Below are 15950 nucleotides of genomic sequence, written 5' to 3' on the forward strand. Positions count from 1 at the left end.
ATTTCGTTCCACAGGACAACATTAAAAGAAGATGCAAAACTATTTTCTTTACAGCTACAACCATAAAGAAGCTAGAATGGTTTAACAGGGAGTCATCACATATTTTAAATAGAAGATAATACCACAGAATCATTCCGTAATACCTGCTTGATCATTATCGGTCCGTTTCTATGCAATTCTGTGTTATCCAAAAGTTGTGAGTCTGACAGTTTAACAATGAGATCACTCACTACAAAGCTCATTAAATTCTATGGGGCACTGCAGACCCGGAGAAAATTCTCCGTAGTTTAATATACATACATAATGTTAAAAAACATTTATTCTAGCCCTTGTAAAGATGGAATTGTAATCATATTTTAATTGAATAAGAAAGAAACACAGGGAGGCTGTCAGAAAATCTGCCAACCTATCCACACAACATATGACAAAAAGCACAGTGTCGTCTGCAAAACACAGCAGTATCTCAATTGTACGTAACATCCAACATCCATCCATAAAATGATATCCAACCAATATCATTTTCAGTCGACGAAACTGCAGTGGCTGCCAGGAAAAGCACATTTTATGTTTTTTCGAGATTGAAGTAATGTGCAGATTATTTATTTTGTCATGACGACTTAAAGAAAACCTTATGCTTGCTTATTACCATTCCGTGGCCGTTTTACTTAGATGTAGCTAGTTATCTATGAAGATGGTGTTGCTATTCTTAATCCTGCATACAAACCTTGATTGGTTGATTGCTTCTCCGTCTCCTAAACTGTCTACACAATTTTAGAAACTAAAAACCAGAAATCGCAGGAAATGTGTCAATGTTTTGGGAAAGTGCTCAACAACATCTACCGGTATCTTATATTTGTCTTCAGTCAGATTAATATTCTTGATGACAACAAAGTGAAGGCAGGATGTCTGAATGCTTGAGGGGCTTGTTGGTGGGCAGCTACAAAGCTCCGGGCAGACCCAGGGCATACTCCATGAATTAAAGAGGCCTGGGCCTCTTTGTAGAGGTCAGGAAAAAGATCAATATTGAGGGTGAATGACAATCATTTTGCCGTAGGCCAACAGAGTTGAAACATGCATTTTCAATACAACTGATACATTTTTCCTACAAACAAGACAAACCAAGAAGTACTTCTTCTGATATACAGGTTTCCTTCATAAGCAGGGAGATGACTCCTGTGTGAACTCATCAAACGCTTTTGGTCTCTTTAACTAAAGGATTTTCACATCTGATAGTCCAAACTAAGGTACGGACCAAGGCTCCTGTTTTGGTTTGTGGTTTCACACTACAGTTGTTAGTCACAATCAAGAACTATACATGACATAACTAAGTACTGTTCTATACGTGATCCATGTCTCCCGATACTTGTAATTGATTAGTTTGTAGACAGGATTATCCATCCTCTCATATCCTCTTCTATGATCCTCTCTCTGCTGAGTTTTCTCAACTGACTGCTGCTCTCATTCAGACAGAAAACTAAAACCTAAACTACATTCACCACCACTTAAGTAAACTGCTGATTTATTCTTTGCTCTGATATCCGACAGTGGTTTGCTCTGAGCTTATCCACCTCCACTATCTTTCATTACATACACACAAAGCACTGAGCTATTCCTTAAAGGAGCAACGCTTCATTTAAAACCCAACAATAGCCTGTCAGAGCTTCCTGCATTTGGTCAATGAGTTCGAACCACCCAAAAAGAAAGCTTTCACGCTAGAAATGAACCAGACCGTGGTTCAGTTTGATACGGACCGAGACCACCACATTTGGTAGGACCAAATTTCGTCTGTATGGTCCGGACCATGATCCGGGGGAGGATTCAAACCTGTAACTTTGGTTCGCATCAAACTAAAAAGCCAGAACGTTTGAACCAAACCTGGTAGGTGTAAAACCCCCCTAAGTACCCCCTTCGTGACAACTGTAAAATATACTTAGGCTTGAAGTTCTGCATAATTAAGGGAATTGTCACTTTGATTGACAGGAGGCTAGCCGCTAAACTAAGCCGCTAATCCAAGTCACTGCACTTGACCTCTTGGCTGTGTTTGTGCCTTTTGGAGAATCTTTCATGGAGATATCTGACACATAGGGCCCTATCTTGACCCCAGCACAGAGCAAAGCCCGACGCAAGTGTCTTTGCTAGTTTAACACCGACGCAGTATGTCAACTTCCCATCTTAAATAGCAATTGCACCTGCGCCCATCTTTGGTCCAACAGGGAGGTGTGTTCAGGTGAATTCTTGGCGTATCGCTATCTTGAGGCAGTGGAAAGTGATTGTGCCATTGACCAACAAAAACCTGGTCTAAAGTCAATAACACAATATTTTATTGTTATTTTAACACATTAATAAAATCTACTAGTCTCCTGCACAGGGCGTGCACACTTTTCTTATTACAGTTATTATTGTTGGAATAGCCGACATCAGGCACTGCCAAGAAGGCAGGGAGCCACTGGGAGCTGCACGCTTTGAGCTTCATTTGGCTCTTCATCCATAGATAATAGACACTATAGAATGTATGAATATAATTTTCCTATTTATTTGTAAGAAATGGCAACAACATACTAGGTGTGCAATGTAAAATATTTGATAGACAAAAAAAGAAAAATCCAGGGCTGTGACTAGATCATTTTTTTAAATAATAACTTAAATTGTTTATTGATCCCAAGTGGGGAAATTACAATTTATACTTTTTTTTGTTAGTAATCACTACACATAGGCCTGAAATACACACACACATGCTGAGGACCTATTCATGCACTAATGGAGAGATGTGGGGAGCTGACAGTGGTGGACCAGCAACTTGTGTGGTTCTGGGGGGGTGGGGGGGGGGGGGTTAGAGCCTTGCTCAAGATCAGCTGGCGGTACCCAGGAGGTGAAGTGGCATCTTTTCAGCTACCAGTCCACACACTGCTTTGGACCGTACGGGGACTTAAACCAGCAACCCTCCGGTTCCCAACCCCCTACGGACTGAGACACTGCCCCCCCGATCATTTCATATCTACCTAATATCTATATAATAGTTCTATAATTGTTCCACTCTCAAATATATCTTTTGTCTCCAAAAATTCACTGTTTAGACTGTTACCAAGGCAAAAAAAATGTGTATAATGATTTGTACAATGTGTAAGCAGTATGGGTGTGAAGGTAAAACATCACACCAATTTCTGAAAAGTTAGGCATATTGGAGAGGTTATGGCTGCAACTGAGATGAATCTGTTTTGATTGTGCCTGTATTAACACGGCCTCATGTCAGTTAGAACTGAGTTTCAGGTGGAAATGTGAGAAAGTAGCTTTTATCTCAGGGCACTGGCAGTGGGTGTGTAAAAAAAAGGCAAAATATGAACAACAATAATCAGATCAGAAAGGCAACAAATACATTTAAAGACATTCTCAGATTTCCCTGGATACAACCTTCTAGTAATAACACATGCCCCAATCGGTGGCTCCCAACTATAGCACAGGAGGTGTTGTGTGTGTGTGTGTGTGTGTGTGTGTGTGTGTGTGTGTGAGAGAGAGTGAGAGAGAGTGAGTGTGAGTGTGCGTGTGTGTGCATTAATAAGAGACCCTGAGACAATGACAGACACCAAGCCCTAATTAGGTTGTCATGCTGAGAGAGAGGAGGAAAGAGAAAGCGAGAAAGCAAGAGAGAGAGCGAGAGAGAGAGAGAGAGAGAAAGAGAGCTTATTAAGGAGGATAGGTGTCAAGCTCTGGGAGGAAAAGGAGGTGGGAGGAGAGCAGAAGAGGGGGAGGTAGAGAGGGGAGGGTGATGAGGCGAGATAAAGAGAATCGGCTGCAGATAAGATCAGCACGAGTGGAAGAGAGAGAGCGAGTGTTATAGCATAGTTATAGCTAATAGCACCATATATATATATATATATATATATATATATATATATATATATATGCAATCTATACCCTCAAGCCTCACACCCCCGCCCCCCCCATTACACTGAGAGGATCTTTCAAGACCATCAAAAGAAGATTACTTTCCAGTCATTGGGCCACATATTAACATTTGGATATATTTTTTCTCCATATTGTTGTTTCAGCAATAGCACGCCCAGAATTTGTTTAGTATCTGCAGTTTTATCATAATCATCCCGTTTACTTGTATTATTAATTCAGATGTAGGTATTTACTCCTTGTGTATATGTATGTTTGTTCTTATGCTTTGGCAACACAGATGTATTTTTTGTCACGCCAATAAAGGAAATCATTCCTTCCACAGGCAATAAAACTCTTTAATGCGTCATCACTGGGTGCTGAGAAGACCCTGAGACACCACAATACTGCACTTTACTACATAGTATACTATACTAATACTGCACTAAGGGCAACCTGCACAATAGGTTTATTCACATTTTAGCATACTATTTATGCAGTTGCACATTTTGTTTACCCTTTCTGTATATATTCAAATATTTGTTGTTATATTTTATTTCATGTATATTGTATCCTAGTATTTCATTTACATTTATATTCTGTGCTGTGTGACTGACTTTGCTGCGGTAACACTATAATTTCCCATTTTTTGGGATCAATAAAAGTCTATCTATCTTTAGCAAGATGAAATTGGAAATTGAAAATTGGGAGAGAGTGAGAGAGAGAGAGAGAGAGAGCGAGCGAGCGAGAGAGCGCAAATGGAGAAATATGGGACGGAAGAGAGAAGCTGAAGAAGATGAGATGGAGGAGACAGAGGTGTAGCGACGAAGGGACAGCGACGACATGGAAGGTGGTGAACAAACAAGGATCAAGTAGAGGGGGGGCAACCAAAACAGTCTAGGGCAGGGGTGTCAAACTCACTTTCAGAAGGGGCCCCCCTGGGAAATGACATTCACATGCTTTTACTGAAAAAATCAATTTCTTTGACTGTATTACTGCTCGTTGGTTTTTTCCTTTCTTTTTTTTACATTTGTCAAATCTTTACATTTTACTTTTTGTTCCTTTCTCCGGCACTTTTTTTTCTTGTTGCATTTTTGTTGATATAAAGCCCTACAAAAGTCTGCAAAAAAGTTCCTTAGCCATCACAGAGTATTGCAAATCAAGCAGAACAATGATTACATTTTTAAAAGCAGGCTACCACCCAGCCGGCTCAAAGTAACTTGTTCCACAGCCTGAATATGAAAGTTCTCTGCTTCTGTGGGCTACTTCGGAGTCTCAAAGTAGGCAAATGTGCCAAATTCTGCTTTGAGTGTAGCGTGACTACAGTTTAAATACAGTTTGTCGTCTTTGGGGTTTTTGCGCACAACTAGGTGGGCCAAAATTTATTTGGAACCTAAACTGACATGCTGGTCCACAGGAGCGTAGAGAATACAGTAGTAGCATATCTAAACCAGAGAACATCGGTGGTGGGTTTGAACATAAAGATTTTAAATTTTAAACATGTCTTTAATGTTAAATGGTTGCAGTACTTGGTTTTGTTTAGAAAATGATCATAGTTCTAGTTCAAATCAGACTTCACTTCCAGTTACGCGTGTGTCACTGAACCTGATGTTTGTTAAAGAGCCCATATTATGAAAAGAAATCACTTTTTCTGGGATTTTGGGTGTTATTTTGTGTCTCTGGTGCTTCCACACGCATACAAACTTGGAAAAAAATCTTTCCATGCTGTTTTGAGTGAGATACGGTTATTGAATGTCCTCTGTCTTCAGTCTCCGGGTGAGCTGTTCCACATCTGCACGGCTTTCTACGCCACTAGCCGAGACGAGGTGGCTAACCTTAACATGCTACTGCCATCTCAATGGCAACACACTGCTACAACACACACTAGTTAACCATAATCTCCAAAAGAACTACTTCCTGTCCCTGTTCTGCAGGTATTCCACAAGTGCCCCTCGTACCAGAAGAATTCTCCCAGCTGATCCTACCTTGACTGAGCAAAGCTGGATAAAGAGTTATCTAGCTGATGGGATCTTACCTAGCTACTGAGCATGTGCAGCTCCCTACAAAGATAGAATAGTATAGAAATGAGATGTCTCACTCTGGAGCTAAAACAGAGACCTAAACGCACAGGGTGAAAACAGGATCTACAGCCATGTGCAGTACAACAAAAATACGGTGTTTTTTGAAAATGAAACCTATTCTGGTATAACTTCAAAATACAATTATGAACCTGAAAATGAGAAGAAAATGGGCGCTTTAAGTCAAAAATAACTTGCAATTTACTTCTTAGTTTCACATAGGACTTAAAATAGAACCTGACCCTCCTGGGTGAAAGTCCTGTGTTTGTCTGACCCATCCACCACCCTACCAATTACTACAACCACTAGAGGACCGACTGCAGGTAAACAATGTAAGCCTTGTTCTGGGCTACGAAGTCCACTGGTGCACAACTTGGTACCTCACCACCACCACTGTAGTATCAAAGAAATTCATACACACACATCCCTAATGGGCCACGTAGGACTCAGGCCAAATTTTGCTGTAGTATCAACAGCCATATTGTACATATTCAATTTATTATATTGGCAGCATTACCCATACCTAGCAGGGAAAACACACACACACACACACACAGACCTCAACAAATGTAATTAAGTAACGCTGAAAGACTTTTTGTTCTACTGACTGACTAATCTGTATACTAGGAATTCAAATATATAGCAAAGTTCCATAGTGAATATCTCACAATAATAAAATATTCTTATTTTTGAAACACCATTCATCTGTGGTTTAAAATGACATGAATATTCATTAGCTAGGGCAGGGGGCATTTTCCTCTCCAAATGGATACAAGAGGTTCCTAATAACATTTAGTTTTATCCAAAACACCAACAAAGTGCTGCTATTTTCCAGCGGAATGTAAATGGCCACCTGTATACAGACAGGAGACCGCGAGTCAGAAATCTATTCCAAAGGTGTTCCCATGTGATGAAATCACAATACTGAGGAACAAACTTTAAGAGCACTGCTGCATGTCAGTCGGCCCAAAGATATTTTGTGTGCTCGCTGGTAAAACTCTTGGAGAATCAGGAATATACACCAAACCCATTTTTTACCATTCTACTTTTTGGGGTTGACTCATGACAGTGTCAAGTTATTTTTGTAAGTCTGCGTATGTGCGCAGGTTACCTTAGTACACAGGTGTAGAAGCCATTGTCTTCCATTTCAGCAGATCTGAACCAGATGGAGTCGTCTTCTTTACTCAGTCTATGACCTGAGAAGATGATAGGCTCCTAAAGGACACAATAGAAAATACAATGTTGAAGCAATACAAAAAAATGACTGAAATGATGACAGTTATTTAAATAATAGGGTTTTGAGTAGAGAAAGACATGAAGTCCATAAAGTCTCTCCCTGGTAATAACATAGGCAGGGTGCGTGGGATTTCCCCTTTTCTGGTCTATAGTGCGATTAGTGAACATCTTAAACGTGATGCGGTGATGACAGTTAAGTTTAGGCAACAAAATGAATTGTTTTGTTAAGGGAAAACATTGTGGTTTGGATTACATCACTCCTGAGGAACTCCTGAGGTGTTTCCTAGGTGAAAGTATTTTGTTTTCGCCTCCACTCTCCGGCTGGAAAGTGCTGTGTTTTATGTTGACACCATGTTGCGCTGTGTCATTTTGAGCTCATTTTCCATTGAATATTGAATTTGATTTTAAAGTGTTTTGGCATGCCTGGTTGAGTGGCACCCATGGTGCTGAAAATGGGGTTTCATTCTGGCAGCTTTTTTGTTGTTGTGCATGATCAAAAATCATACGGACCAAAGTATGGTGGTGGACTGGTAGATGGAGACGTGCCAGTTCACCTCCTGGCCCTGCCAAGGTGCTCTTGAGCAAAGCAGCAACCCCGCAACTAGTCGGGCGCCTTTCTTTGTGCATTCCCCCCACTCTGACCTTTCTCCATTTAGTGCTAAGACGGACATTTTGCCGTCTTGTAGTTCGTCATGTTACTTCCTGCTTTGCTCTCTTATTAACTGCTAAGGCTACTAGCTACTATTACTACTACTACTAATTGCTGCTTGGAAAAACAACACATGTGGGCGTTTTTTTTTTTTTTTGGGGGGGGGGGGGGCAGTCTCTTATGTTCATATAAATAAAACTAACTTTTAATTACTTTGAAGAAAAAACGTATTTTCCAGCGACGTTGTGAAACGGTTGCTGTTTTACACACGTAAACGTTGTGAATTTTAACAAAACAACTTGGCTTGGTTTAGGAAAAAGTCAAGGTTTGGGTTCAAATAAGTATTAATGTACAGAAGTAAGTTAAGTTTGCAGTCCAGTAAGTACGGTCTCCTGGGTGACATTCCTGTTGTTTGACACATTAACCAACCCGACCTGCCTCTTTGTGTGGAATTTGGAGCTCTTGCACTTTGTCACTTCACTTCCTCGTTTCCTCTATGATAATTACTACGGCTACTAGAGGTCGCTGCCTAACAAACATGAAATATGGGTTGTTATAAGCTGCTTGCACAATCAACATATACGGTTGTTTTCTGGGTTTCAAGAAAAATTTATTTTCCCGTGACTGGCACACATTGTGAAACGGTCGCTGTTTTGAACATCTTAACGTTGTGACGTTAACTCTTTACAACTTGCGCATCCCCTCACAAAACGACTTGGCTACATTTAGGAAATAGTCATATTTTGGGTTAAAATAACTATATTTGTTTAATTTACGTACCTAATTAAAGTGCAACGGTATGGGTTGTTATAAGCTGCTTGCAAAATCAACCTATACAGGCGTTTTCTGGGTGAGGACGATCTGATATGTCATTGTTATGGTTTGAAATAACCCAAAAAAATTATAAATGATTGTGATGACTTTTTAATTCTAATTATTTAAAAATAAAAACACAAAAATGTAAGAACCACATGAGATATATTCAATTTGATTGATTTTTTTCCACGTTATCGTTGATTGTGTTCTTCCATATCCACCTATTATTTCAGCCATTATTCCAAGTGATCTTACCTCAGCATCTCCTTTGTTCTTGTACCAGATGAGGCGCAGCTTGGCGTTGGTTGCCATGGTGTAGTTGGTTCGGATGTAGCTGTAGAACAAGGCACATTTCACCCGAACGGGTTCCCCAGCCAAAACATGGTACTCCTTCAGATCCACCGACCAGTCTATGCATCCATCCACTGTAAGGAGAGAAAAACAGACAGGGGAATATTGAGGATGTGGTGATAGATATACAGTACATACAGTATACAGAGTGGAAAGACTCCATACAACTCTGCTTTAAACTGCAAGGGCGAGAATTATTGATGAAAACAGGAAACAGGGTTAGAAACACAAATAGGTTGGAAAGCAAAACATGAATGATCATCAACAAAAAAAATTGTTGTGGGCGATTCTTTATAAAGAAAACATGCTTGGCGGGGAGAAAGAGTGATAGGGGAAAAAATGAGAGTGAAAAAGAGCGTGAGTGACAGGGAGATTGTTTTGTTTATTCAGTAATATTGCTCTCTACCTTCAAGGCAACAAAGCATTGAATATGAAATTGAGAATGTGTGTGGGTGTGTTGTCTTCTACGAACGAGTTGAAGGGGGCAATAAAGAATAAGAGAGCTAGATACAGAAAATGTTGATTTATGTTAAAGGCATAACTAGAAAGAGTGACAATAATGAAAAAGTTAGCGTATTAGGAGCTGTAATTGAACATCGGAAAGAAAAGATCAAAGGATGGACAAATAGAATTCCTTTGTTTTAATTTCACTTTTTCAACCAAATGTTTGCTTTCTTCTTCTTCTTCCCGCACAGAGGTTAGTTTTGGGGGCTCAAAAGAAGTCCACGTTGTCACTTTTATCTCCATTTTTGAATTTTTGTTTAGTTTTTTGTTTTTTCTGACCTTTTATTACACTTTGCGACATTTTAGTTTTTGAGCTTTTTACAATTAATTTAAGTACATTTTTAACGTTTTGACCTTTTTGAATAATTGAGCAGCTTTGTATGGGAGAATTTCTAACAAAATATAATGTATTTTAACTGTAGCTATACATTCCTTCCTTTTGTCAATGACGGGCAATGAGCGGCCAGAAGGTTTTTTTCTTATTTTTAGGGATTTATTCCTTTATGTGGAAGATACGTGACAACGAGAAATAAAGGAAGAGAGAGCAAAAAGAAGAAAAAAAGAGGATGTTACGATGTCGGGGTGCGACCCGGTCAGCCAGAACGAACAGAAAACAAGTCGTAGATGGAAGAAAAGTAAGAGCTGGTGAGATGTAGAAGTCAGGACGGAAAATGACAAGGAGCTTTCCCAAATGGACCCCCCCTCCCCCTTCTGCTCCTTCTCTTCTGTCCTCCTTTTGGTCCTCTGACTTCATTCCCCCCCTTCTCTTATCGTCTGAGGCACAGATACATGTGCTCCGTTTTAACTCAAGCCTTCAGGCACTTTCCCTCTGAATTACAGCTCTACCCCGCAGCAATAAAGCCCCCTTGGATCGGTCATCTGGCCAAAAGATATACCTCCTCACCCTCACATTCATCATTGTCCTCTTGGTATTTTAGCAAGCAACACTGGAAATAACCAGTGCACAAGGCGTTATTGTGTGTATGATCGCATAATGAAGTTTAAATAGAATTAGCACCATATTAACACAATCTGACTGAGCCTAGGAAAGGAATGTCCCCAGTGTGGGATTAATAAAGTCTAGTTCTAATCTCTTAGAGTTGTAACAATTCCCAATTTCACTGTACAATTAATAGTCTCAGAAACAATTGCGATTAACAATACAAACCCCAAGTCCAATGAAGTCGGGACGTTGTATTAAAGGTAAAAAACAAGAATACAATGATTTGCAAATCCTTTTCAACCTGTATTCAATTGCAAACGCTACAAAGACAAGATATTTAGCATTTGAACTGATTTTCTTTGCAAATATTCAGTCATTTTGAATTTAATGCCTGCACGTTCCAAAAAAAACGAGACAGGGGCAACACAAGAGTGGGAAAGTTGAGGAATGCAAAAAAAAAAACGCTGTTTGGAACATTCCACAGGAAACAGGTTAATGGGTCAAGATTGGGTATAAACGGAGCATTATTTTTTGGGTATTTTTAGCTATGAATTTGATAGGACAGATGAAGACATGAAACGGGGGGGGGGGGTCGAGGAGTAAACCTCTATACTGTTAATGGGCGCCTGCTTTACCAACAGAGCCATCTGGGCGCCCCTTCTCCTTAAATAAGTATACGTAAATGTTTTAAAATGTCCTATCCAGACAAAGCCCCGCCTACTTCCCGTACACATATGAATGCAGATATTTCTTTCACATAATCATAATCACATATTGCCAGTTTTGCAGTTAACCCCTAGAGAATACACCCTAATGTGATGCCCCTTGTTCCATTTCTGCACTCTGAAGTCAGAAGTTCTATGCGAGAAGTGGATTGTTACCGTGGCTACCGCTGTAAATCAATGCACACGTGTATTAGCACACTGTAAAATGTGCCAAGTGTAATTTGTGTTAAGTTAAGTCACATCCAAAGATTTAAAGACTTAATTTGCATGAGTTTGCGGCGCAGATTTACAACCAAACACTTAATTGGTTACATTTATAGATTTAGCAATATGCATCAGGTCATACAGAGGCAGGAGAGATTTACTGTAGTATCCACGAACACATGCAGATTTATTACCAGATATTCAGAAGATTAGTCATAAAAACTCAAGGTGTGTGTTTGGAATTGGATGTGTGTGGAAAATCAAGTAATTAATAGATCAGCCGGACTTTGTGGTTGTAAATTAATGAGTTGACACAAATTGAAGATGCAAGTGCAGTCCATTCAACACCTAACACAGAGGATCTCTCTCTCTCACACACACACACACACACACACACACACACACACACACAGGGTATCACATTAACAGAAAATCACATTAGTTTGGTCTACTGGACTAATGCCTTTTATTTCAGACAACACACACACAACCACACACACACACACACACAACTGCACGCGCGCACACACACACAGACACACACACACACACACACACACACACGCCATAACCAAAGCAAACTATAATTCATTCATCGCTGCTTCTGCTCGTGCATGCTGTGTATTAATCTTCGCAGGTGAGTGTAAGTGCGTGAGTGGGAGTGTGTATATAAGCCTGTCGCGTGCGTATGTGTGTGTAGGGTAGAGTGAAGCTGCGTGTGTCTGCAGACATATTAAATGTGTGGGCGAGGTGTTAGCATGGCCAGATATATCATCCCAGTCAGCTCTATTTGCATATGGATGTTCCCAAATGGCAGAATTAAAATAACCCTGGATAAATGGCGAAGTTTCACAGTTTGAAAAAGCGAAGAGATTTTTTGGGGAAAAACACAAATATGGGGTTATACTACTTTTTAGGTTAGACTGACAATTTCATCATCAAGGTTTCTCTAAAAATGTATCTAAAGTGAAAAAGTATACAAAAAATGCTTAGAATAAAACTGTTCTTCACCTTCTTTGCAATTCCGATAAAATTACTAACTACCTGTCAAGACATGTAGTTAGTAATACAAGTATCACAATAATAAAGTAATGTAACTGTATTACTTTCCGTTACTTTTGGATTACAATATAGTTTTGTACTTGTGTCCGTCCCGAACCATTTGGGTACAGGACGTTCAGATGAGTATGCGATATTGGTTTGACACGCCCAAACACGTCCAAATATTCTATTTATGTTGAGTACTCCCACTTGTGGAACTGAAGTCTGACGCTGGAGTTTGAGTATCGACTTAACCCAGTTAGACAGTTTAGTCAAGCACATTGGACACAAATTAGTTTCACAACTGTATGCTGAAATTATTGATCTGGAGCCAAGTCTGTCTGTGGAACAAAACTAAAACTGAGTGGAAGCCTGCCAATGCAGATTGGGACCAAGTCAAACTAATGCTCTAGATCGTTGCATACAGTTTTTGGATCACTTGATTAATCAATCAACATTTATTTACATACCGCTTTACAGCAACCAGCACATAGTTCTCATCATAAAGGTCCAAGAATAAAACAAACGTACAATAAAAAGAATAACACATAGAATACAATTTACACATACAGTCTTAATAAATACGTTTAGAGTTATGGAACTTAAATGGAGCTTTTTTTTTACCTCGACCATAGGACTTCTAAAATCAAGTTGATTAGATGAGCACATTGACCTATCGTGTGTGGCTGAACAACCCCATGGAAATAGTACCAATAATTAAAATGGGGTTGAAATAACCTTGTTTTGGGGTGTTTTTATGCTCATAGATTACATAACATTTTATTCCGCTGACGAATTCCACCATGTTCGTACAAACAACACCAATCACGTAGGAGAAGTACATTAGCTTCAAATAAACCAAACTACAAAGTAGAATGACATCTCGGTGGGCCGATATTATCGTTGGATATTAGGCATTTCCTGATATATTGGTATCAGCATTTATAATGGCCAATTAAAAAAATGATTAAATCATCATCATTTATTATGACAAATAAATGATTCTGATACATGAATATTTAAAAAATAAAAACGGACGGTTAACCATGTTATGAGTGTTGGCGTTGCATAGTCTGTCCACCAGAGGGCGCTCTACAACGTCCGTGTTGGCAAAACTGATTTTTTTTGTTAATGTGTCTTTATGTTTTGTATCTTAAGTTTGTATTTTTTAAATTTTATCCATCAGAACTTTAATATATGCTGATATATATTAAATAATATCCTCTGTTCAGTTGTGACAATAAAACTAATTATTATCGTATTATTTTAGTGAGCGCATAAATAACTACAATTAACTAATGTTAGGGAAATCTGTATGTTTTGTAACATGTTTTTAGATCTTTTTTCGAAATATATAACGGCCAATATATCGACATATCGGACTTTTAAATAATCAAACATTCGTATCGGTCGGGCTCTACTACAGTGTGTCACACGTTCAAATTGGGTTCAAATTAACCCAGTATTTTAAGATTTAGCAAATTACTGGTTCTCCAGACTATATGGAATATGGAAATGAGAACAAAAACAGAAATCAGTATAAAATCTTTAAAAGTGATAACAGCATATCATAGTGGAGCATGGCGTGACTAGCTTAACGTTAAGCAGATACATTCTGAAATGAGCTCCATAGGGTTTAATGTGGTTGACATTTGTACTTGTATGAAATAATTTATTTCTGTATACTTTGTAACAACTTGACATAGAGCAGCATAACATTTTACTCCTCACTTAACATATTTTGTTATATGGCACCACTTTTGTGGTAAATGTCTACCATTCAGTGCCATATAGTTCAGACTTTTCACATTCTTTCAGCAAGTATTTGTGTCCCTGCACTCTCCAATTTGTCCCTTGTGCCTGTGTACATACATGTGTCCACATTTAATTGACACATTACTCAAGTCATTTTCATATTGTATTCATTTCAAGTTTGCCATAATTTTACAAATGCTTTTATGTAACATTTCAGCACTTACTATCAAGCGGTTGAGTGCTGGTTGAATTAAAAGCAAATTACATTTCAGCTCACAGTCTTTGCTCCTTTGTCTGGTCCACCATTCAGGAATGTTTGGGGAGGAGCCGCCGGCCATTTTCCTGTGTATTTATTGGGCGGATGATGTCATGACATTATTGGACCAAACCAACTGACTGTTGCTTTTTGTGTGTTCAGAGATATTTCATGTGTTTGTCTGGAAGGTATGTAAAGTGAATTTGCTTGTCTAGCTCATGGATGTAAAATTAAACAGGTGTAGATTCTAACCAGAGGCCAGTTTAGTGATAAAAAAAGAAGTTGTTGGAACTTAAGTGTACATTGTCTACTTTGGCCAAAAGTTCTATAATGTAAATGTCCAGGCCTGAGGACATTTTTAGACGAAAATTGAGTTTTGGTCATAGCATCCCCTGCTGGCCCCGGGAAATCAGCCTTAGATGACAAAAATCATCATCCGCTTTACATTAAACTTATAATGTGTGGTCTACATGTGATACCGAGCCGACCCAATCATTTGACCACGCCCAAATTATCAGACCACGCCCCTTTCATAATGTTTGAACCGTTCAAGGTAGAGTCTTGTGTGAGGTGTCATTCAACTCAGCAGAGTTCCTTCTTCATTGGTGTTTGTTTAGCCCGCCTACTATGCTTAAACCACGCCCACTTGCATAACATTTGAACTGTTTAAGGTAGACCATTGTGTGAGGTATCATTGAACTCATCAGAGAGTTCCTTATTCATTGGGCAGGGTTTGACCCGCCCCCTATGCTTTGGTCTTGCCCCCTTTCACAGCTAATGAGTCTTGTGTACGGTATCTTTGAACTCAGAAGGGAGTTCCCTTTTCAATGGTGACGATTTGAAGTGTCCGAGTGCCGCGCAAATGCCCGGTAACAAGAAGCGGCGTCCGCCAGTAACCCCGACGCGGGCAGAGGCGCGTGGGCCCATGGGCTCGTCCAACGCTAGTTGAAACTTTAATTTTTATTCATGTTTTTACTAAATGTCTTCTGTTTATACGTTACTGCTGAAGGTGACTACAACCTATCCGTTTCCAGCAAAACAGGCCGAGAGCAGAACATGCAGAAAATCCATGTTAACTACTTCTTTACAAATTAAATACATGTCAATTGAAATGTGATGTGCATTCTTTTCATAAAACTAAGTTCTAGTAGAAAGTAGAAATGTCTCATGATAGATTGTCTCCAGAAGTGTATTATTAATCTTCCGTTTTTTGTTAAAGAAGGGAAAGAAAATCACAATACTATCAAATCCCTATACTTTTGGAATCACAATATCTGAAAATCGCAATACAAATGTATTGGCCCTAATGTATCGTGAAAGAATCCAAAGGGGACAAAATCATATTGTTAATTCATCCGCAAAACATGAACATCTAATCAAACTAATCGACCAATACTGGTTACCAAAACACATTAAAAATACCCACAAATTATCAACAAAACAACATTAAACTATACATGAAATAACATAAACCAGCATTTATGAACTTTGAGTTTGTGTGGGGGGGGGGGGG

General features: G+C 39.1%; 1 protein-coding gene and 1 long non-coding RNA gene across 6 annotated transcripts in view; one reads left to right on the forward strand and one right to left on the reverse strand.

The window, feature by feature from the left end:
• il1rapl2 (interleukin 1 receptor accessory protein-like 2) overlaps window positions 1-15950 on the reverse strand; it is a 464615-nt gene that overhangs the window by 171019 nt on the left and 277646 nt on the right. For all 5 annotated transcript variants that reach the window (XM_034882944.1, XM_034882941.1, XM_034882942.1 and 2 more), the window contains 2 exons: window positions 8914-9083; window positions 7069-7172 (listed from right to left, as the gene is read on the reverse strand). In XM_034882944.1, the coding sequence (XP_034738835.1) occupies window positions 7069-7172; window positions 8914-9083 (274 nt within the window). The remainder of the gene's footprint in view (window positions 1-7068; window positions 7173-8913; window positions 9084-15950) is intronic.
• The window catches only part of LOC117951300, a 21565-nt gene continuing 9759 nt past the window's right edge, over window positions 4145-15950 (forward strand). Inside the window, exons 1-2 of the long non-coding RNA XR_004658139.1 lie at window positions 4145-4157; window positions 4781-4787. This is a non-coding gene — a long non-coding RNA (uncharacterized LOC117951300). The remainder of the gene's footprint in view (window positions 4158-4780; window positions 4788-15950) is intronic.

Source organism: Etheostoma cragini, chromosome 10, assembly GCF_013103735.1.
Source record: "Etheostoma cragini isolate CJK2018 chromosome 10, CSU_Ecrag_1.0, whole genome shotgun sequence".
Taxonomy (NCBI): Eukaryota; Metazoa; Chordata; class Actinopteri; order Perciformes; family Percidae; genus Etheostoma; species Etheostoma cragini.